Genomic DNA, 24,441 nt, shown 5'->3' on the forward strand with positions numbered 1-24,441 from the left:
CTTTTTTATTTAATTTCAGATTTTTTTTTTAACAATGCAGGGAGATCCAGCTCCACCTCCATGGAAAATCTCTTCCCCCACGAAAACCCTCCATGGAAAAATCTTCCCACATAACCCCTCTCCCGTAAAAAAAATTTCCGGAAAGCATATGTATACTTCCCAAAAGCCAATACTATAAATATACAATGGCAAAGTTCATACCTTGTACCCCTTCCCCCGGAAGCTACGAGGGGTTAAGTCATCCTCAAAGACATTATTATTAGATTTTCGACTATGCTGGACAAAATGGTTATCTCAAAATTTCGATTGAACAACTTTGGGAAAAAATGGCGTGGAAGGGGGACTAGCTGCCTTCCAATATTTTTGGTCACTTAAGCAAAATTCCATATTTTTGTATATAGGAGCTTGAAACCTCTACAGTAAGGTTCTGTGATATGCTGAATCTAAAGGTATGATTTTCACTAAGATCACTTGATGTTTTGGGGATGTTTCACCCTTTTTCAAAAATTGGCAAATTTTCTTAAGCTCGTAACTTTTGATGGGTAACATAAAACTTGATGAATTTTATACATTTTGAATAAGCATCAAAATTTGATGTATCAATGTCATCAAACTATTTCTTAGAGTTTCCGTTACTATTGAGCCGCATCGCTCCTTACTTACAATTCGTTACCACGAACTGTTAAACTGGAAAAAAAACTCGTTTTGCTTATTTAATCAAACAGTTCGTGGTAACGAACTGTAAGTAAGGAGCGACCCGGCTCAATGGTAACCGAAACTCTAAAAAACAGGAATTTGATACCAATAGATGCATCAAAAGAATCAAATTTTAACTCTGATTTCAAATATATAAGTTTCATTAAGTTTAATCTAACCCATCAAAAGTTACGTGCCTGAGAAAATTTGGCTGGTTTTCGAAAAAAGGGGGAAAGACCCCCTAAAAATTATTGAACCTTAATGAAAATCACACCATCATATTCAGCGTATCAGAAAAACCTACTGTAGAGGTTTCAAACTCCTATCTACAAAAATGTGGAATTTTCCATTTTTGCCAGAAGAAAGTTCACGTATGCGTGTTTATTTGTTTATTTGTTTTTTGTTTGTTTTTTTTCCCAGGGGTGATCGTATCGACCCAGTGGTCCTACAATATCGTGGGAGGGCTCAATGGAACGGAAATTAAAAGTTCTGGTACCCTTTTTAAGTGACAAAAAAAAATGGAGGGCAAGTAGGCCCCATCCCACGCCCATTTTTTTCCCAAAGTCATCTGATAAAAATGTTGAGATAGCCATTTTGTTCAACATGGTCGAAAATATGATAAAAATGTCTTTTAGGATGACTTGATCCCCCAAAGTCCCCAGGGGGAGGGCTGAAAGTTATGAACTTTACTCAATGTTAACATACAGTATTGGTTATTGGGAAGTATACAGACTTTTTCAGAGGAAATTTTTTCTGGTAGGTGGGGGAAGGAGAGGGTCGGGGTCTATATGGAAGGATCTTTCCATGAAGGAAGTTTTCATGGGGAAAGGGACATTACTATGAAGGGGGCGCCGGATTTCCCAGCATTATTAAAGAAAAAGACCAAGAATTAAATAAAAAAAAACAAGTTTTTCAACTGATCAACTGATTGTGATTAAGAGGTCATTTTTAAAGAACTGGAAAAAATTCGAACATAGTTTAAAGAGCAGGGTATTGACTAGGGGGCGAACCCTCTAATATACGTGTTAAAAATTTATGACTATAGAAGTTCGTTACGTAAGTTAATTCTAAGTTACGTATATTTATTACTAATAAAAACGTTCGTAAATAAAATTAAACAAGTTTCGAGAAAGCCATTTAACCAAATATAATATGCAAATTTTGTTTTAATTATTCATGTACGGTGAGCCAAAATCAAAACCTGCATTAATTCAAAAACGTTCAAAAATTAAATAAAAAAACAAGTTTTTAACTGAAAGTAAGGAACGATCGCTAAAACTTAAACGAACAGAAATTATTCCGTATATGAAGGGGCTGTCCCCTCTCAACGCCTCGCTCTTTACGCTAAAGTTTGACTTTCTCACAACTTTATTTTTTTTAAACAATAAAAAAAACTTTAGCGTAAAGAGCGAGGCGTCGAGGAGGGGACAGCCCCCTACATATACGGAATAATTTCTGTTCGTTTTAAGTTTTAACGTCGTTCCTTACTTTCAGTTAAAAAAACTTGTTTTTTTTATTTAATTACATTACTGGACGAGTTGGTGAAGTCAAAACTCCTGCAAAATTCGATTTCTCCTTACAACAAATTATAAGCAGAAATGCTGCCGCATAATCAATTCTCATCAAATTAAAAAAAAAATGGAAACGAGATAAGAGGATTATTTTGTACGCAAGATACTTCAAAATCGGTTGGTAATTAAGTGCGAAGACGTATATTCTTTGCAACTGCATTGTTTATGGACCCACTAAAGATTAGCGCCCTACCATAAAACAATAGACATCAAATAAGTACATTTAAATGGCAGGCTTATCGGACTCAGCAATTACCGGATCTTTGAGAAAAAAACAGACAAACAAAAAACAAACAATAAAATTCAAATTTCACACATAGCAACTACTTAATAAATATCACTTCCCACCTTGAAAAAGGGTTAGTTTATAAAACATAAAGCAAAAAGGCTGGAACAAAAAAGCATAAAAGGCACGATATAAATTTTAGAGCAAAGCTTTTAATCTCTTTGATTTTCCCTTTAAATGAACATTTTACTAGATAGACATTTTTAATACGTCGGAAATCCGTCATTCTTTATTCTTTTACTTAACCTGAGGTCCTAAATTTTTGGCAGCTCTGTTTACCAGATTTTTGTACTTTTTCAGTTCCCCCCTTTTGTTTCTATACGTCTGAATTCATTAAAATAAAACAGTCAGAGCACTTTGTGAGCTGTGAGGCACACAAGAGCACCTTTTAGTGTCACGACCGTCAACATAACATGCCAATGTCACAACTGGTTCCCATTGTGTGCTGAAAAAATATTTCCATTAATCCAAAGAGCAGCGAAGAGCATACTATTCTATTAAATCACTCCAAGTAGAATTTAAGGCGATTAAAAAAATAAACAAGCGATAACAAGGTATTCCTTTAAATGGGAGGAAAAATTCTACACGGACAATTGCTTTTAAAATAAGAAAAGCTTTTTAGAAAAGATAGTGTAGACGCTCAAACAACTCTTTCTAATGAGCTAGATATGGAGACGTATAAAACAAACAAAAAAGTAATTAGAACTACAGCAGTGTAAGAATGCGTTGCTAGTTTATATACTTAATGAGAAACCTCTAATAGATTCGAAAGCTATAAGTGCTATCGTTGAAAGTATTCGGTTGCGGGACAAATTTAAGAGGAATTAGAATGTATTAGTCAAGTATATTTCAGTTTTTACACTGATATAAAACATACAACACTATCAAAATATTTTTAAGCTTTTCAACAAACTCTCTCAAACAGAGATGATTTCTTAAACCCACGCAGAAATTCAGCATACGCAACACTCAACCCGGCCAACATAACACGCCAAAACTTAAGAGAAGCGAATTCCAACCAATACAGAATTCAACCTATCAAAACTCAATCTAGGAGTTGAAAAAAGTTAATCCATGCGAAACTCAAACCCATGTAAAATTCAACACTCAGAAAATTTCAACATGCCAACATTATACCCAGGCAAAGCTCAGCACACCGATAATTAAACCCAACGAAAACTCAACAAACACAAAATTCAACACTTGCAAGAAAAAGGACGCTTGGGCTTGACTCCTTCTCAAACTTTAGTATGTTCACTATTTAATCCGCAATTCTAAAAATTCTAGCATGTTTCCCCATTTTGTCTTTTTTTCAGATCTCCTCTCCCAAAATATTAATTATGTTGACGTGCTTAGCATGCAAAAGCAAATTTCAGCTCAACAAAACAATACCAAGGAAAATTTAACCACGGCAAGATTAGCCAAGATTCAGCAAAACTTGACACAGCTTTTTGCATCCAATGACCAAAATCAATTTTCATTTGCACTGTGGCTACTTTTTACAAAAAGAGAAGAAGAAGAGAAAAAAGTAGAGAACCAATGATTAAATTTGTCGGACAGCTCAGTGCTCCCACTCCCACTCATCTCCCAGAAAAATTAAAATATCCACCTATAAAATTTACTTTGAATAGTCTTGAAAAAAAGATGATTAATTTGGCACTTGAGTCCATTGAATTTGAGTCATACGAGATTCTCGGAAGATTGCTCCAAGAGAACACTTAGAAGCATGGATAAATAGTTTAGGTCCTCCAGTTAAATCTCCGGGTGAGGTAGCTTTCTCCATGTGTATATAGACCTTATTCAATATTGCTGAGTTCTGGACTTACGATAATGAGTTCTAAATTCATTTTTGCGACCTTTTCTTTTTGGGTTGTGTGTTGATTTTCTGATGCTGATTAAATCAACTTTTCCTGAGTTAGAATTTCTGTTGATTGAGTTTTGCCGTTTTTTATTATTTTGTGTTAACTGAATTTTAACGGCTTGAATTTTGTTTTGTTTAATTTCCTTGATTGAACTTTACTAGGGTCCCCCTTTGCTGGGTTGAGTTTTGTGCAGGCTGTATTTTGCAGGGTCAATTTGGTAGCCCAAGTTAATGAATTTAAAAAACTACCGCAAATCACCATCAATAAATAAATGAAACCCAAAACGAAAAGAAATTACTTAGATTAGATTACTTAGATACTAAGATTTATCAGCAACTTCTTGCGGTACTTACTTTTGCTCTTTTAGACAGCTTTTAAAAGGGTCATATGATTCAGAATTTAAAACTTCACTAAAGAACCATAAATTTATGTGTATAAATTAACTTGAAAGCTTCCCCACTGCTTAGGATGGGAGGTGGAGGGGCTGGGGTTTAGATATAATTTGAGATTTATGTCTTTATTCAAATTTTCAGAATAAACAATCACAAATAATTTTTTTTCTCAACTTGTGTTTAGACACTGGAAAATTCAGTGATCATACACTCACCTCTACTCTCTAATACCTGTACACACCATTGAAGGGAAAGGTCCAGTTGCAAGCTAGATTTTGAAAATACCTTCGATGGGTATTTTATAAAAAAAAATGTCTCCCCTTAGACTTTTTAAAACATCTTTTTGCATCTTCATTCTAAAACATCCGAGGACCCCCCCCCCCTCTACATTGTCGTGAATTGGCTCCCTTACCAACACTCTGTTTTTAAAATGAATATTTTACTTTTGAATTTAAAATGTTAATGAATTATCGGAAAGCTCTTTGTGAGTAAAGTCTTAATATGATGGGGACAATGTAAAGCAGATACTAAGAGCCCTGACATTTAAGAGGATGGAGCAAAGTTCGTAAAAAGCCCAAAAGTAGCTGAATTATACAAAAATTATAAAAATACGCGACAATTGGCAAAAATCTGGAATTCTTGATGAGGGGGGCAAAGGTCCAAAGCCGCTTTCCGTACATACTTGTCTTATTTATACAATGTATTCGAGTATAAGTGAGCTATTTAACTTTCTGTACCTATCTTTAGTGTATTGCACAAAAGTTAGGCCTCTAACGTATGAAATTTGCAAGAATTAAATGCTCAGAATTCATCTAATCACTTTATGAGGATATTTTTTCATTAACACCTTGTTGAAGAATCAATCATGCAGATAATTTCAAACTGTACAAATGGAAAGCAATTAGTTTAGGCAATCAATTTAGTGTTATCGGTTTAAGATGTTATAAATTTTTATTCAATGTTTTCTTCCTTTTCAAATGTTCATAAAATCAAATTGCTAGATAAAACATTTTCAGCAGAGTCAAAAGACACTTTAGCGCCTTCGGGGTTTGAGGAGTGGCAGCATCAAATTAATTTGTGGTAAACGTTTACTGGCAATAATCAAACTTTGAGGGGATGAGGGGGAGGGGATTTAAAACAAAAAACAACCAAATTACATATAAATGTAGGGAGTTAATAAAAATGTATTAAGCCTTCAAGAAAGGGGGACTTGGCCTGATGGCCCCACCTAACAGATACATACATGGACAGTTCAATCTAACGGTTGATAATTGTTGGGTACTTTAATTCTCAAGAACTTTGTACTAAGTACCCTGTTTCCTTGTAAAAATTCAGGCCTAGAAATATACTTTTTTTTTAGAGAATTATATTCTTTTTGTACACTCCTGTAAATATATTTTTATAGGAATATATATAAAAATATATATTCATAATTTTTTTTTGTACTTCTTGTAAAGAAGAAATATATTTTTTTTGCACCCTCCTCATCTACCCCGAAATAATTCCCTGACACTCTAAGATCCAAACCCCTGGTCACCTACAACTTTAAGATATGATCATTATTATTCTTGTTATCCCCTTTTTTCATTTGAATTGGTATGATGAATTGGCATGCATAATATCCAACCGGTCGCTTTTTCAAGCATATTTTTTCTTTAGTGCGACTTGTTTTGATATTGTGTTGTTTTTTTTATTAATAAAAATGTCTGAATCTGAAAACATCTGAACCTGAAAAATGGACAATCACAGCAAAAAACTCAAATAGTATAATGCCAAAAAACATCAATAAATATCCATTTTACAAAAAGTATAAAATTGATAGAGACTAGCTACCATCAACAGTTCTTGTACAACTATGAGGAAGTTGAATCTACAACAGGATCATAGATGTCATCACATTGCAAGATTGACAATCCTTATATTTGCTTGAAGTTGCAACTGAACTAAAGCCAAAGTTGCTTCAATTATACACTTTATCACGCTTTCCTCTGTTTGACGCATAGAGGTAACAGAGGTGGCAAGTGAGGGTCTTACATTTATCAAAGACTCTTACCTTAAACTATTGTGTCTGCCATCAAAGCCAACAACCACACCAGACTTGATACAGTCAGGATTAGTCTTAAGTAGGTACGTTGCGAAACCTTGGCTGGTTTGTATTATGACAAGGTCATTCATGCAGGCATAGCCTGCAGCCATTCTTCCTCTCAAACCAGCAGTCCCAAACTCCAACCTTTTCGTGATTATTCCATTCAATGCTTCATTATCATTTTTATCAACTAATGCCTTGACCTCACTTCTTGTCACAGAATTCTACAAATAAGATTCCAACTAAATCAGAAATTTATAAGTGTTTACAAGTTAGCTAAATGAATTGCTTCCTCTTTTAGACAATTTTGAATATCTATGATAAGTTTTGATTTTTGTCATGACAATCTTTGCCTAAATGTGAATTACATTTAAAATATTCTTAAATTGGGAGTCAATATGAGATAACCTAAAGGTTTGATAAAGAAAAAACAAAAAGAAAAAACAAGATAGCAGACCTCATCAGCTAACCAACAAAAAGTATTCCTTGGGGCTTTATTAATACTGACCTCCTTAGGGCAGAGGGGGGGGGTGGGGGGGGGAGGTCAAAAACACACTTTTAGTTAACAAAAAGTATGGAAGATAGGGAGGGGATCTTCAGAGGATTCCCTCCTACCCTCTAGGTGTAGACATGATCTTCAATATCATTTTGTTTTCAGCCTTTAAAATCCAAACTTAGCATGTTATACAGGCTAGACAGGTCTTTGCTATTTTCTAGAAGCAAACTTTCTTTGGTTCCCATTCTCAACCTCAAAACAGATACAATTTCATAGTTTTATTCTTGAATAGGGTTCTGACATCCATCATCCATGAAAAATTATGGCTTAACTAGCTACGATGTGAAATCCATGTCCTTTTTGATGAAAGATAGGTGAGCTATAGCTGTTTGTAAGATGTCATCACCTAGGAGTTTAGTGATAGCTTTCTTCCTTTGAATATTTTTGGTTTCCTCAGGTTCATTATTAACCTCAATTAAGTGACTAACTGTGAGATAAGTTGCAAGCCTTTGCCATTCTTGGCTACTTTCAGATGAATCTTTTGGAGAGCAGGATGCTGAAGTTAACTTAGGTAAGGGATGGAGGGGGGGGGGGAGACTGACTGAAACCTTGAGTATGAACATTGTTTGCCTCTTTTGGAAATGATACTCTCTTTGCATCTTCTACAACAACTGTTGCTTAGCTTCTACTGGGGTGATGGGGTGTGGGTTGCCGAGGGATTCTTGCAGCTACAACTGAGTAGGGTTGGCTCATTTTATCTGATGTTCTAAGGATTACGACTCGCTTTTGGTGAGCCGGGCAAGATTGTTTTTGGAGGGTTGTGTGTCCCTTATGGTTACAATTTCTGCAGCAAGGGTCTGACTCAGGACATTCACTTATTACGTGGCCTGTTTTCCCACACTTAAGGCAAGACGGATGGGACTGTTTGCAGTGTTTTTTGCTGTGGCCGTGGGCCAGACAAGTGGAGCATTGAAGGGGCTTAGGCTTATAAATCTTGTACAAAAAAGGGACATACCATACAAGAATATTTCTCTTCTTAGCTCAACTTTGCAGGAAATGGGGATTGAACGTCTTGGGTGACGGACTCCTTCTTTGTTTAAACTTAGCCTTATTGCAGTTGAACGATTTATGAAAAGCCCTGAAGAATCTATAAGTTCAGTTTGTATTTCCTCCACTTTTACACTGGTATCAACACCATACAGCACATACTTGTGTAACTTTTCCACATCTTTTTTTGTGGCTAAAATTTTTGAGCCATCAAGAATTATTTCTTTGGATCTTGACAGGACATGGCCTGTCGCCTGAGAAGACGTCAAAGTAAATATCAATAGACTCGTCCTGCTTGAAAACAAGTTCAAATTTACCTTGGCGATCAGAAAGACAGCTTTCCTAATTTGCATTATTCGATCTTTTGAAAAGGGTTGGCCATTGGTTTTTTTTTTTTTACTGAGAAAGCATAATAATTGGGGTAATAGGTAGTACTATTTTCTGGGACACTTGAAGAGAGGGGTTGCACTATCACTGGCGAACAAGTTTCATCCTTTTTCTTCTTTTTGCCAGGCGCCTCCCCTCTTTCATTAGAGTTAGTTGTGGCTAAGGCCTGAATTCCTGACAAGTGGCTAACTGTTTTGGACCACGAGGTTGGGGGGAGGAGGATGGAGTTGGGGGGGGGAGGGGGTTCTAGGAAGTTTTAGAAGTAGGAAGGAATGGCGACTGGCCAAGGGTTTCAGTGGGAGTATCCTTTTTGGGTGGTGGCCTTAGGGCTGGTTTTTTCCCGACACTTATTCCGACGAGACACTGCATATTCACGAACTGTTAATCAGTCATAATTCAAGGTTACTTGATCAAAAGTATATATGACAATTTTTAATCAGTGATAACACCAGTATATTCAATGTTAAGTAGGATGGAACTAAACTATTCACTATGATAAATAATAACTCACTTTGTATGGAGTGAGCGATGCCTCACAATTAAATCCGCAAGTTAATTGCGCAATCTAACACAGTACAGTACAAAAGATAATCCGATTAGGTTCATAAGTTAGTTCCTTTTAGTTCAGATACTAAACTCATACTCAATGAGTTTACTCGTTTTGACTGCTCTACTTTGAGCAAAAAGTATTTTTATATGTATAATTTGCAGAAAAGTAACATGTGTAACTTAGTATAGCTTGCAGTTAGAAATATCAATAGTTTTCTGAATAATAATTAACAATGTAATCTAATTCAGTGGCAAGCCATATACTAGCCATAAATATACTCCATATTTTTATATGTACCGTTTTATCAAAAGTAATGCATCGTATTTACTCTAATACTGCTAGTAGAATATAGTATTCAAAGTCTTAAGTATACTGTTTATACCTTACTGTTGTTACTTTATGGATGGAGTTGTACACTCCAATGCTATTGGTATTATAAAAATGATGCATACCCAACTGCATGCTTGATACTCATTGATCACTATACTACAACTATGAAAAGCATCATTTGATTTTCTGGTAGAACAATATTGAATGGCAGCCTGGCAGTCACATGCGTTATGAAGCTGTGATATTAGTTTGCCCTATTCTAATCTCCAAAATATACAGAGAATTGCTGTTACATTGTAGTGTGGCTGTTTTAGGCTACTAATCTTCCATGTTCCAGCTTTCCCATTACCTGCTTCAACTGTATATTCACCTTGATAGCTTCGCTGTTTGGGCGAGATTTGGACAAATATTTACTTTCAGTTGAAGAGAAGCGGAGTAAGTAAAAACTTGTCCACAAGGACGAAGGATAACAACGACTTAAAAAGGAAATTTCCAGATAGCGACATTGAAACTCAATGAGATTTTAGTTTGAACAAGTTTTAAAAAGCAGCAGCGTGAGAAGAGATACATACATCTCATGAGGAGAGATATTTCAGAAGAGATACATCACTTGGTAAAAAAAAGAATATAAAAATGGAAACAGCTCTTTTTTATTTTGTAGTTGCTCTTTTTTAGAGATTTGATTCCTGATGGGTCAAGTTACTTACAGTTCAAAACAACAAAGTGTTTGATCAATCTTCAAACACAGATATCAGGTAGCAGAGTAAGAAATAAAGACCACCCGTTTGTAAGAAACTAAGTCTGAAAATAATATAAAACTTTATGAGAAAACAATCTGGAAATAATAACCAGATTTTTACTTTTGGCTATGATATACAATTTTTATGAATCATGTTATGGGGTCACTTCCGTTTTAATCTACTTTTCCCCAAACTTGAATATAATCTATAGCTTAATTTTGTTTATTTTATAACCCATCAAAAATACAAAGATGACGATGGAGTATAACAGAAAGAAAAAAAAATGAAAAAAAAAAAAAAACATACAAAAAACAGTAGCGAACTGCTTATAGTTAAAACTCAAAAAACCGAACAATTCAGAAAAGTAAGCCACTCCAAGGGTGGTAAACCTCTTTAAATCCATCATACAAATAAACAATAAAATAGAAAAAAAAAACAATAATAACCAAGCAAAAAATAATAAATAAATAAAAAGGAAAGGAAAATAGCATTTAAACAAAAAATCCTTCCAAGGGTGGTTTGACAGATAACCTGTAAGGCTTGGAAAAAAGTTTATCTGCAGCATCAAGAGGATCTGGCAAGCTGTATCTCTCCCGTAGTCTACCATTCTAGTCCAATGAGGAACCCGGATAAGGAGCATTAAATATTTGAAATATGCCCTCCTGATTTCTATTTTATCTGATTGATTACAAATGTCCCAGAAAGAAACTAGGTAAAGAACATGAGGGAGAGAAAGAGCATTATATACTTTCGCAAGGTGGCGTTTACCAAGATTCAGCTGTGACTCAACTGCACCAGCATACGCATTACGGACCGTATATTCAGTTCGGGCAATAAGTAATTTCCGAGTTGACTTTAGGGATGTACCAATAGGTAAACCAAGGTGCACAAGCTCCTGCAGTGGTACAACATCAGAATCACCCAGATTTACTCTATCAGGGGTTTCAGAACGATTAAAATTAAATAATAACACTTGAGACTTATCCACATTTAAAGAAAGACCAATCTCATTATAATTCTATGCAATCTCTCTAAAACTTTTTCCAAACTAAATAAAGCCCTACTTAGGTTAAGAATGTCATTTGCTTAACAAAAAACAGACACGCTAACACCAGTCAATATATTTCTCGTCGATGAATCCACTTGGGCTCTTAGTGTTACGTTACTATTAATAGTAAGAGAAGTAATGGCCCATTGTTTAATTCCAATATTCACACGGAGTTCTGAAGGAAGAAGCGAGGATCCAATCTTGAGACGTACTCGGAGGTGTCTATACATACAATAAAGGGATCAAACTGCATCAACAGATACCCCCCTTTTTAATAACTCAAGCATAGCCTGAGAATGAATTAGAGATCCGAAAGCATTACTAATGTCATATGCACCAATAGCCAAAGGACTGACTACCTGACCTTTCAGAATTCTTTAATATTGTACATAAACTCCTTAAGGCGTGGTAGTAACCGAGAAGCAGTTGAAACCCAAACTGAAAAGGAGGCAAGACACACTGTGGACGAATATGACCAATAATCAATGATTCAAAAATCTTTGAAAACACACTAGAAACTGTAATGGGCCTATAAGACGAATATTGAGAAAGCGGTTTCCCCTTTTCAAAACCAGAGTTACAACACCAATACATAAGCAATTGGGCACAACTCCTACTGTAAAAATCATCTGGATCTGGAACAGTAAATCAATATGGTCATAAAGGTAATCGCCAGCAAAGTCAAAATGGCGTACACAAATCACATCCGACCCATAACAAAACTTCTTTTTAAGCTTTAGTGTAACCTTTTTAATCAAAATACCTCCAACGATTACCTGCTCAGGTCTAGCTCGACTGTTCAAAAAACTCTTAATTTCATCATCAAACTTTTTAGCCTATAGACTATCAGGGGCTTTAAACTGGACAGAAAAATAAGCCACCCACCCGGACTCAGGTATTTCTAAAGCATTAAAATCAGTAGATCAACCGGGACAAGACTTACAAAGCAAATCTGGATCGTCAGCAATTTTTGCCGCCAGTTCACCTTTGATATTGGCAACTTGATCACTGAGTGCTTGGCAAAACTTTCTTTTCGTTATGAATACGGACGGCATTTACAACACCAACTCTAGGCCTATCACATTTTTGCCATATACGCAACCATACTTTAGCCTGGGAACAAGCACTAACTAAAATTGGATTTCGAAAACAACCATATTTTTCCGTTTTCACTCGAGACTTGCAAACAGGTACAGCTGCATTATCAGCACATCTAATAGCATGAATAATTTGTTCGCAATATAGATAAGCTGTAAGCGAAGCTCAGGCTCGTCCATAACTGCAGAAGAAGATTGAAGGAGGTGGTAGGAACTTTTATTTTAGTCAAAATATCATCACCAACTTTCGGGAAAAGTCCTACGTCGGTGAGATCCCGAGATTTCCTTACAGACCATTTAGAATGTTAGGAGGTCCTTAGCACTAGATACTGGAATACTCACGCTAATATAAATGTGATAACTACACAAAAACTCATTCAAAATGAAACTGTATGCACAAGTTTGCCGGAGAACAGAGCATAGTCAATGTTTGAAGTAGGCTAGTGTTAGCTACAGATATGAAGGTAAACTTGATTTTTCGGGAGCACATGGAACACATTTGCGAACTTCTTTTTAAAATTTGAGCTAAGGGGCAATGATCATTTGATAAATCACAGTTGAAATCGCCAATAATGAAACAACTTGGGAATGAATGGAGCAGTTGTTTTATGTATTTACCCAACTTGCAACATGTGTTATTAAACCTCATTTCTGAGGCCTGATTGCTATAATTAGTGGGTAAATAAACATTCCCAATAGCAAAACCATTGCCACTAACTGCAAGAAAGCGATCTTCTGAATGTAAACATTAAAATTTATACTTGCTCAAGACAGCCAGCCCTCCACTAAGTTGGCCCTTTCGTTTTTGAAGAGAAGCAGGGTATCAAGTAGAATTAGCATGTGATATATGTAGTATGTTTTTGCAATCTGGTTGTAAAAAGTTTATTCAGGACGCCACCATTTATGTTCCAAGATAACACCGATACAAAACTGTGGTTAGTTGCCATTTCTAGGAATTTGCTGGGATTCTATTTGCTTTCAGTTTTTGGGACAGCTGAAAGAGTAACATTTGTGTTTTCTAGATTGGCATGATACAGAATATAGACTAGTACAAGGGGATTCTTTGGACCCACTACAGAATATAGTAGAGGGGTTACATCAGTATTTCTATCCAAATCAGGGATAGCCTTATACAATGACCCTTGTCTGAATGTGGTTAGAGTTTCTTCTGTCTTTCTACACATTTGATTCACCATAGAAGAGATGCAAGCCAAAACTAGTTCAGTAGAAACATGGTACCTTTTAAGGTACCATGTAAATGCTGGCAACATCACTTTAAAACAACATTTGGAAAGCTCTGGTACAAATGCTACTTATATAAGAAAAACATCAGAGAATGAATTAATTGAATGCTGTGCATAAGAGTTTCTTACAGAAATTCTTACATTAGTTAAATCTGCCAAGTTCTACAGTGTGGTTGTTGATGATACAATGGATGTGTTACACAAGTCACAAATGAGTATTGCCCTCTGCTACAATTACAATTGCACAAGACATGAAGATTTTGTTGGTTTTTTAAACCTACACAAAACATGTTACTCTGACAGCATTGGAAACTTCAAACCAACCATTACAGGGGAAACACTACAAAATATTGTACTTCAAATTACCTCAAATCGGATCTTCTAGCGACTAAGGTTGAAGAACCTGTAAATGTTGCCAGGTAATGTTGACTTGATAATCTTCATGTCACAGTTCATAGCAACAGGACAATTAACACAGTTTTCATATTTACAGTTTTACACTGGGCACTTTTAAGATCAGTATTTTCTTGCAAATAAATTGTATAGAAATGAACAAACAACAATTCCCTAATACAATTCATGACTTGAAAGAGCAATACTGGTCAGTAAAGGGTTTCCCCTCCCAATTGGTTTGTGAATCTGCCCTGGCTGGAGAAGCAACAATATGGAAAACTTGGTGGCTTTGTCTGAGAGAAAGCAATGCAGGCACAGCTAGAATACCTGGAACACTAGGGGAAACTTTACAGAAACAGACCTGTGATGCTGATATTTTCCAATATTCCAGCACTCTTGCAGATTCTCATGACCCTGCCTGTCAGTGTGGCATCTGTTGAATGAAATTTTTCTACCTTGAGAAGATTCACCAGAAAAACTCACCAGACTTGCCCTTCTTCATAATATTGATAGTGTTTCTAGTTTAGTGGATAGCTTTACAGAACCAACAGGTAAATAGAATAGAATAATGCTTTATTTTAAAACTTTTCACAAGCAATATATTGCTGAATATAAGTTCGTGTCAAAAAAATGAAGTAAACAACAACCATCACAAGCAGTTCAATGAAATTAGGTTAAGGGACAACAAAACATTAATAAATATAAACCAACAAAATATAGACAAATAGAAATTAAACAATTAATAAAAATATTAAAGTGACTAGAATAATGTCATATCAAACAGACCCTACATTAAAGGTAAAAATTTTGTCATAAAACAGCATACAATAAAATAAGTCATAAAGAGAAAAAACACAAAAAAACAAAAACAAAACAAGAGTGTCAAAAGAGTTAAAAAAAAAGGATATATTAAGAGGTATTGGAGGTGTTAAGGATTTTAGTGAAGGTTGGTATAAAGCTATCTAAATATCTTTTTGTTTTAGTTTTTACAGGTTCTAGAATGGGGATGGGATTTTTTGCCTCTCTTGGGAGAGGCTTCCATTCAGTATTATGGGAAGGTGGAAAAAGGTCTTCAGTTTGGATGTTGGTTCTCACATTATCACCAAAACAGAGGCACAGATCATGTTGTCTATTTTCAAGAGTTTTGATTTGAAACTTATGTAAGAAGTAGGAGTAAGACAACTTTCCTTCCCGTGCAATTATTTTTAAAGTCCTTTTCTGGACGGATTCCAACCTTTTGGTTTGATTTTTATTTAATGAGCAGTGCCATAGAGGGTAAGCATATTCGAGAGTTGGGCAAATAAAAGATATGTAAAATTTCAAAATATGAGAAGCCAGGCATTGATATTTTGCCAATTGCTTAAGGAAAGCTAGGGAAATATTGGCTTGCTTGGTTATGTTTGAAATATGGGCTTCCCATTTAAGATCAGAAGTTATAGTTACCCCTAGAAGTTTTATTCTTTGTGTCATAAGTTCACATTGGAATAATAGATGTAAATGAGGGGGTTGTGTTTAGAAAATTGACTGTTAGGATTGTAGATTTCAATGGGTTTACATGCATTTTATTTTTGAGGGCATCTGTTGCAACATCTTCAAGGATTTCTAGTGGACTACTTTTTTAATTTTTCCTGGCAACCTCTAGTAGTCATATCATCCACAAATTTCCAGCGTAAGGGGATATCTTCTGCCAAATTGTTTACCATAATGCTGAATAAGATGGGTCCAGTTATACTACCTTGGGGTATTCCGTTATAGACTGGTAGAGGTTCCAAATAAGTGTTCATGTATTTGACCACTTGAGATTGTTGGCTTAAAAATGATGAGATAATTTTTACCAGAGAGGGGTCGATTTGGAATTCATGGGAAAGTTTATCAACTAACTGATGGATAGTAAATGATGGATAGAAGCAGAGGCATGCAACTTTCAATATTAGTAAGGTATGTTAGGCTTAATTTAGAAAGGAAATTTTTTGCAACAACTTGCAAAAAAGACATTTTCAGATTCATAATTTTATGTTTATTTTTGTGGTTGTGTTTGAGTTTTGACAAATCAACCTCAGTCACCCCTCCCTTAATGGTCCTATATGCCCTAGGTTATTATTACCTTAATTGTTTTAACTTGTGTTTTGAGAGAAATTAAGGTCCCATATGGGATCTGTTTGTGTTCTATGTTGAATATTGTGAATTTTCATTACTGTTTTAGAGCCCAGCTCTCCCCTCATTGGAGGGGAGAGTTAAATAGGTGGCATTGGGATGTTTTTAGAGGTCTGCTGGAGAGGTACAATTTAAGTCCATTTGGTAACAGTGACCAAAAAGTAGGTGTGGCCCATGACAACCATTTTCCAGGGGTTTACAACTGACACCACTGCACAACGACAACTTCAAATAGAAGACGTGAGATGATTGGATATAACAAATGACATCAGCCTCCTAGCAAGACACTTGTGTGATGAAGTTGGAATCAGTCATTAACTGAATGGGATGGACAGTCAGTCATATTTCCATGATTTGTTATTCTATTCCTTTTCAAGTCTGGACTTGAATGATGCAATAACTATTTCACCCTGAAGACTATTGCAATTGCTGACAACATGCTTCAAGAAGAAATGATGCTGCATACATGTATTAACAGGATTTTTGACAGGTTATTCTTATAGGCAGGGGAGGTGAGACATACACCAAAGTTGAAAACAGGCCTGACTATAGCCTTAGAAAGGCTTGAATTTACTTTTGAGTCTGCTTGATGGTAGTGGCTGTGGAAGTTTAGTTGTTCACCTATCAGCATTCCTAGATCTCTTTCTTTGGGACATGTCTTAAGTACTGAGTTTGGGAGTGAATCAAGATCAGACATGGTGTGCTGATGATGGGGATTGTTGCTACCAAAGTGAAGAACATTACATTTCAATATGTTAGACTCAAGTAGCCAATCTTGTGTCTGTGTCTGTATTTTCAGAAGGTCACACTGTAGGCTTTGTTGATTTGCAGGTCCAAACAGCTTGGAATCATCAGCATAGAAATTAATGTTGCTTTCTATTCTATTCACCATATTATTGATGTGTATGAGGAGTATGGTGGGACCCAAAACAGAGCCTTGGGGACTCTGCTAATAACATCACATAGCTCAGAGAAGACCTTGTATCTGTTGGCTGTGAAGAGTTGAACCTTCTGAGTCTGTCCAGTCAGAAAGACCAAGATTCAATAAATTACAGTGTGAGTCCTGCTGCCATCAGTTTCAATCTGAGGTGGTTGTCAGGCACCCTATCAAAAGCCTTGGCTAGGTCCAATAAAATAAAGTCCAAAAGGATGTGATTTTTTACTATGCTGTATGTCTCAAGGAGATTGGTCTCAACTGATTTCCCTGGCTGAAAGCCATGCTGGTCACTGTCCTATGTCCCATGCATGGGACAGTGTATTATTGGTGGTGAGTGACACAGGTGAGCTTCTAGTCTATGGGCACATTTCTTGTGGGTAGTAAAATTTCTATGGCATGTAAGTTATCAGGATCGACAGACTTGCTTTTGGATGACTGAAGGGGAGAGTTGAATATGTGACATTGGCTTAGAGATGTTGTAGAGTTGGCTATAAGGAAGAGTACCAGCTGACTCACTGGTGAAAATCAATGAATTGCTGGTTGAGATGTTCAGCAATATCCTTCAAGCTAGTTACCTCCCTGCCATCAGCATAATAACAACAACATGATAATTTATAAGGTTCTTACTTTATAATATACTGCTAATAACAATGAATCATTTTTCATTATTTTTCCTATATTCTCCTGTTTGTCAATCAGTTTTCATTATTAAAAATCTTTCAAGAATGATGAAATCAAAATAATATCATGCTGTCTTCTTAAAGTTCTTATGATGCATTCTGTGGATTTAGAAACATCAATAAAAGATGTTGAACATTTGTTGGCACTGGTGCATTATATGGTCACTTCTAAGAAGTCAAGTTTGGTTAATGCTAAAGAAATAAAATAAAATAGGATGAATATATAATAGTTTATAAACAAATTTGGGCAATATATTTGCCCATTAGGAAGGGGGAGGCGGTGTGACCATAGACCACTATATATAGCATATATTAAATACACAACCTAACTAACCTAGGTACCTTTCCCCCCCCCCTAAACCCCAAAAAAAAACAGTTTAAATATTGTAAATGCAATGGAAACCATACTTTGCATTGCATTTCTCTATAGTGGTTTCTTACAATTAACCTGTCTGGCAGATTTTTTGTGACTGGTTTCCTTGTAAACAACCATATAACACACCAGTACCCATTTCTCTAACATATTGAAACACTTTTGTCTTAAACCTTAACCTTAAATTGTAACTTGGAGGAATATAAGGATTTCTTCTTGTAGAGCTCTAGAGTTGATGATTTAAGTTGTATTGGTAAATATTTACCAAATCATATTATTGAGTAACAACTAAATTACCTTAAATTGCATGTCCAGCAAGAGAAGGTGGTGTTGAGCCTCCTTTAGAAATCTTGCTGATGGTGTTTCAAGGTTCTGATTTGAAATCCCAGTTCAGCCTCCATTCAGCATTGGCCCAATCTTGATCAACTCCTTTCTTGAAGGCATCTCAAGTTTTAGATTGGACAGTGGCTTCAGATAGGCTGTTCCAGAGTGGGACAGAACGGACTGAGAAGAACTGTTGGCGCTCTTGCTTGATGAAATGGGGGGCCTGCAGCTTCTTGGTGTTTCCTCTTGTGGTAGTTGAGAAGGAGGGAAAAGATATGACTTAATAGGTCATTTTCTAGCAACTTATGAGTTGCTATTATGTCTCCTCTTTTCCTATGGTATGCTAAGGTAGGGGGCTTGAGTAAGGTGAGATGTTCCTTGTAAGATTTATCTTGGAATGCAGAGATAAGCTTAGTTGCTCTTATTTGGACACTCTCAAATACTTTCACATCCATCTTATAGTATGGAGAGGCTAGGGTCATGCCAAATTCCAGGTGAGGACAGACCATGGCTTTGTATAGTTTTGTAATCACTCCCAACTTCCTAGTGGTGAATGCTTGCTTTATGAGGCCAAGGACTTGGTTTGCTTTTGCAACTTGAGCTGGTGTGTGGCAGTGAAACTTCAGCTCACTGTCAACAATAACCCCTAGGTCATTCTCCTCACTGACTGCCTCAAGTGAATACACCATTTGATGCCTTTTTTTATAATGATTACAAATATAATAATCATTTCTATCAGAAATGAATTTTAGCCCCCCCCCTATATATGCCAATTCAGGGTATATATTTCTACATTAGGGGGGGGGGTGGTGTTAAAGTTTAAACTTACCTCCCATTTACAACAGAAACAAAATTTGCCCCCACCCCCCCTAATGTAGAAATATATACCCTGAATTGGCCAATATAGGGGGGGGGGGGCTAAAAATCATTTCCAATAAAAATTATTATTATATTTGTAAAAAGCATAAAAAAATGCATCAAATGGTATATTCACTTTAGTTGTTACTCAATAATATGATTTGGTAAATATTTACTGTTGTATTCAAAATTCTTTAGTGACAAGGTGCAGTATGGCAATCAGTAGCTTCCTAGTTGAGCATATACACTCCCTGGAGGATCACTCAGCATCTAGCCTTCATTTGAAGATGACCACAGATTCAACTTTTCTTGGAATTTTACTTTTTAGGTTGGTAACCCTTGTTGACAAGATGTCAACAAGATGTCTCCTTATCAGGTGACAGAATTCTAAATTTATACCTTCTAGAAAGGATCTTACTAATAAAAAAAAGACTGGAAACCATGGATGAAAATGGGAAAACAAGGAAATATGATTTATTGACACATTTTGAAGATTTCAAAGTAAGAGCCTCATCAAATCATAATAGCCTGATGTTGTTCTTTAAATAGCCTAGGGCTATATGAGACCATTAGAGGGGGGGGGGGCTGGAGATGAACTGTGAAAAATGGGAACAAAACCATAGAATAGGCCTAGAATATAAGATCAGGAAACTGAAATGTCTCTCTTGTTCTTGTATTTATCCTTCTGAAGAGCTATTCTAAACCTTTAATGGAGACACTGAAAGTCCAAGAAAAACTTTAGAATGGTTGATTAAGGTTGAAATTAGGCTAGGGCATTTGATTTTCTATAGAATAACAGCTTTATATAAACGTAGTAGGCTAGGAACCATTAATTATTACAACCCCCCTAGAACCATTAATTATTCAGAGAACCTTACCTTATCCCAGTTCAACCATTCTTCAACTTTATCGTCCAAAACACACGCCATTGTCTTATATATCTCTTAAATTTTTTGTCCTTCAGTTGACCTTGACTAGCACACTTGCTCCGCTGCTTGTTGTTGGAAGTTTAAATATTGGGATAAACAGTACCATCTATGTATCCATGAAACCATCTGTAAAATAATAGTACCCTAGTACCGTTTATTAAGGAAAGCGCATTCAAAAATTTACTAAAAGATATTTTGAAATTAAGTGTAATAAGAAATTTATATCAGACGCATTTGTATTTGTATAAAGTGTGGTTTCTTCTTTAAATATATGTCTAAATCAAGATGGTTAGGGATTACATTTTGTATTTACATATATTTCACGAGGACTTATGGCGTTGACCGTTTCCTATTGCAGAAGAAAAATAGAAATAAGTAAAGATGGGTAAGGAATTTTTGGAATCACATAAAACTAAACTCGTGCGTTAGCTTGCCTTGACAGGGGTTTTATATTCATAAAAGCTTGTTATGTCACTTAACTGAATAAAGATTATTTTACAGCATTTCTCGTTGTAAGTTGAACTTCAGTATTCTAGGTGATGGCAGGCTCTCATTAAACAATAGTAATGTTATCTATGATAAACTTATCAGACTTGTGTTTTCAGGCACTGTGTTTGAAGTGGGTGCAACTAAAATCGTTTTTTAGGAGCAAAACTTAACAGGGTAAAATCAAAGCAGTCTAAACCTAGATTATGGACTATTCAGATGGAAATATGTTAAGAAAATGGCAAAATTCTACTTTAGCTACTTTTGGCTATCTTGGAAAGGGGTTTGGCTAGGAAAATGAAACTTTTAGAGATAGATCTACAGATTAAAATATGTCTCTGGAAGATATTTTGGTAAAATTCTACTTTAACAACTTTTGGCTATCTTGGAAAGGGGTTAGGTTAGGAAAATGGGTCTACAGGCTAAAATAGATAGATAGATAATTTATTCAGCAACTAGGCCATACACAAACATTACAATAATTATTTAAGACAACAGCCAGCATACACTTAAATAAATGGTATAACTAGGCCTATGGACAACAAACAAAAACCTTAAACCCATTATTTACATCTTTTCAAACCCTCTTTTATAAATCAAGTCACTGCTATAATCATCTCCTGGGATGAAGATTTAAGAATCCCAGGAAAAAACACTTCCCCATCACCTAAATACTTCAATCTCAAATCTGAAAGCCCCTGGCACACCATCAAAAAATAGAGCAAATTTTCCTCCTCCATACCACATAAAGAGCAAGTATAACATGATCTTGGGCCCTGAGCATTTCTTTCAAATACTTTTTAAGGGCAAACCATTTGCTCAGACCTGGAGCCACAGACACAAGTTTTCTGGTGGCAAATTCAGCTTAAAATAATATTCTAGTCCAAAAGACTTATATTTCAGAATACTGGTGCAAGGTTTTTTTGAATCTGTTCATGCCATAGTTGGATCTCTTGATCCTCCTTAACATGAAATTTCCTCTGGATTGCCTGTTAGACCAAGACCTTCATTCCAAGTGTATGAAAGTCCAGCATTATCAAGGAGGGCTTTAACATGGAATGGCCATGATCTTTTTCTACTTTGCTGCAATAATTCAAAATATGCAGCTTTCATAAGCCTCTTGTCTGGTAGTTGGATAATTTTCAGCTAAAATGTTACTACTTGTAGTATTGTTTCTTTATGCAGCAAAAACAAACCTAGATCTCCCTTAAGAGCCTGTGTATGAGTTGTAGTATGTACCCTAACCAATCTTTTATAATATTGTAGCTGAACCATTTCTAATTGCAGGATCACCTCATATCCCCAAAGCTCCACACCATAATGGATAGTAGGGTGAATTTTTGATTGAAATAAATACTTATGCATTTTAATATTTTTAATTTCATATAAAGCTGAATTCCTTAAAACTGCTGAAGAAACTACTTTACCTCTACCCACCATTTCTTTCACATGATCCTTCCAATTTCCTTTATTATTTAATACAAACCCTAAATGCTTAAAAGTTGTACTTTTTTTTCAACTCAATACCCTTAAATAAAAAGTGAATTTTTACCAAATCATATTATTGAGTTAGGAATAAAGTGAATGCACCATTTGATGCCTTTTTTTATACTAATTATGAATATTACCTTAATTTGCACTTTGGAGCAAATTAAGGTCCATACTGGATCTGTTGTGCTCCAGGTCAATGATGGCAAAAATTCATCACTGTGTTAAGGTCCAGTGATACATCATAAGAGAGGTCTGCTGGAGAGATGCAATTTAAGCCCACTTGGTATTGGTGGCCACAAGGTAGGTATGGCCTGTAAAGACCATTTTCAGTGGTATAGAGCTGACACTGCCACACAACAGCAACTTTGGATTGAGTATGCAAGATGGTTGGGTATGACAAGCGGCATCAGCCTCCTAGCAAGACACTCATTATGATAAAGTTGGCATCAGTCAGTAGTAGAGTGGGACGGACAGCCCCACTCATATTTCCATGGCTTGTTATTCCATTCCTTGTCAAGTCTGGACTTGAAGGACACAGCCTTAGGTGCAGTTGCCGTTTCAGCTTGAAGGCTATTCCAATTGTTGACAACATGCTCGGAGAAGAAGTGTTGCCACGTTTGTGTTTTGACAAAACGTTTTGACAGCTTATGTGAGTGTCCTCTTGTATGGTGCTGACTTGAATGTTTGGTAAAGAGGGGGTTATTTGGTTGTGCATTATACTTGTAGGTCAGCATCATATCACCATGGCGGCATCTGATGACGAGTGTTGGCAGCTGCATGCGTTCCAGTCTCTTGTTGTATGGGAGATCTCGTAGGCAAGCTATGCACTTTGTGGCATGTCTCTGAACTCCTTTGATTAGACTGGTATCATTCTTATAAGAAGGGGAGGTGAGACACATACCAAAATCCAAAACAGGTCTAACTATAGCCTTAGAAAGACTGTACGGGAGTGGCTGGTTATAGTGTGTTTGAGGAGACCAAGGCTTGAATTTGCTTTTGAAACTGCTTGTTGCCAGTGGCCGTGGAACTTCAGTTGTTCATCTATCAGCACTCCTAGATCTCTTTCTTTGGGACTTGTCTTTAGTACTAAGCTAGCCAGTGAATTGGGATTGGACATGTTGTACTGGTGACGGGGGTTGTTGCTTCCAAAGTGAAGGACACTACACTTCGATGTGTTGAATTCAAGTAGCCAGTCTTGTGCCCATGTTTGGATTTTATGAAGGTCATGCTGCAGGCTTTGTTGGTTTGCAGGCCCAAACAGCTTGGAGTCATCAGAATAGAGAGTGATTCTGTTTTTTCTTCCATTCATCATATTGTTGATGTATATAAGGAATAGGGTAGGGCCCAAAACAGTACCTTGGGGGACTCCGCTTACAACATCACATGGTTCAGAGAAGACCTTGTTGCCATTAGTTGTGAAGAGTCAAACCTGCTGACTCCGACCAGTCAGAAAGTCCATGACCCAATCAAACACGTCCGAGTGGATACCTGCTGCTGAAAGTTTCAATCTGAGATGGTTGTGTGGTACCTTGTTGAAAGCCTTGGCTAGGTCCAGTAAAATCAGGTCCACAGAGATTCCTTTCTCCAGGTAATCTGTTATGGGGCTGTAAATCTCAAGGAGATTGGTCTCAACTGATTTTCCTGGCAGAAATCCATGCTGGTCAGGGGAAAATATATTATTATTACGGAGATGTGTCAAAATATCAGCATTCACAATCTGCTCAAAGGAAATATAATATAATAATCATTTCTGTTGGAAATGAATTTTAGCCCCTTCCCCCCTATATATGCCAATTCAGGGTATATATTTCTACATTAGGGAGGGATGGGGGTAAAGTTTAAACTTATATCCCATTTACATCAGAAATAAAATTTGCCCCCCCCCCACCTAATGTATAAATATATACCCTTAATTGGCAAACATAGGAGGGGGGGGGGCTAAAATTCATTTCCAATAGAAATGATTGTTATATTTGTAATCAGC

The 24,441-nt window shown here is 36.2% G+C and overlaps 2 protein-coding genes across 2 annotated transcripts in view; one reads left to right on the plus strand and one right to left on the minus strand.

The window, feature by feature from the left end:
* LOC148948471 (phosphopentomutase-like) overlaps nt 1–20,550 on the minus strand; it is a 53,288-nt gene extending 32,738 nt beyond the window's left edge. The window contains exons 1-2 of the mRNA XM_089094401.1: nt 20,430–20,550; nt 6,861–7,117 (exon numbers count right to left, since the gene is read on the minus strand). Coding sequence (XP_088950527.1) covers nt 6,861–7,117; nt 20,430–20,480 — 308 coding nt within the window. The 5' untranslated portion in view covers nt 20,481–20,550. The remainder of the gene's footprint in view (nt 1–6,860; nt 7,118–20,429) is intronic.
* A 290-nt stretch (nt 20,551–20,840) lies between these two features.
* RpS23 (ribosomal protein S23) overlaps nt 20,841–24,441 on the plus strand; it is a 30,113-nt gene continuing 26,512 nt past the window's right edge. The window contains exon 1 of the mRNA XM_089094403.1: nt 20,841–20,865. Within this exon, the coding sequence (XP_088950529.1) occupies nt 20,862–20,865 (4 nt within the window). The 5' untranslated portion in view covers nt 20,841–20,861. The remainder of the gene's footprint in view (nt 20,866–24,441) is intronic.

The sequence above is a fragment of the Artemia sp. Qi Xiang Cuo genome, chromosome 9, assembly GCF_049724085.1.
Source record: "Artemia sp. Qi Xiang Cuo chromosome 9, ASM4972408v1, whole genome shotgun sequence".
Lineage (NCBI taxonomy): Eukaryota > Metazoa > Arthropoda > Branchiopoda > Anostraca > Artemiidae > Artemia > Artemia sp. Qi Xiang Cuo.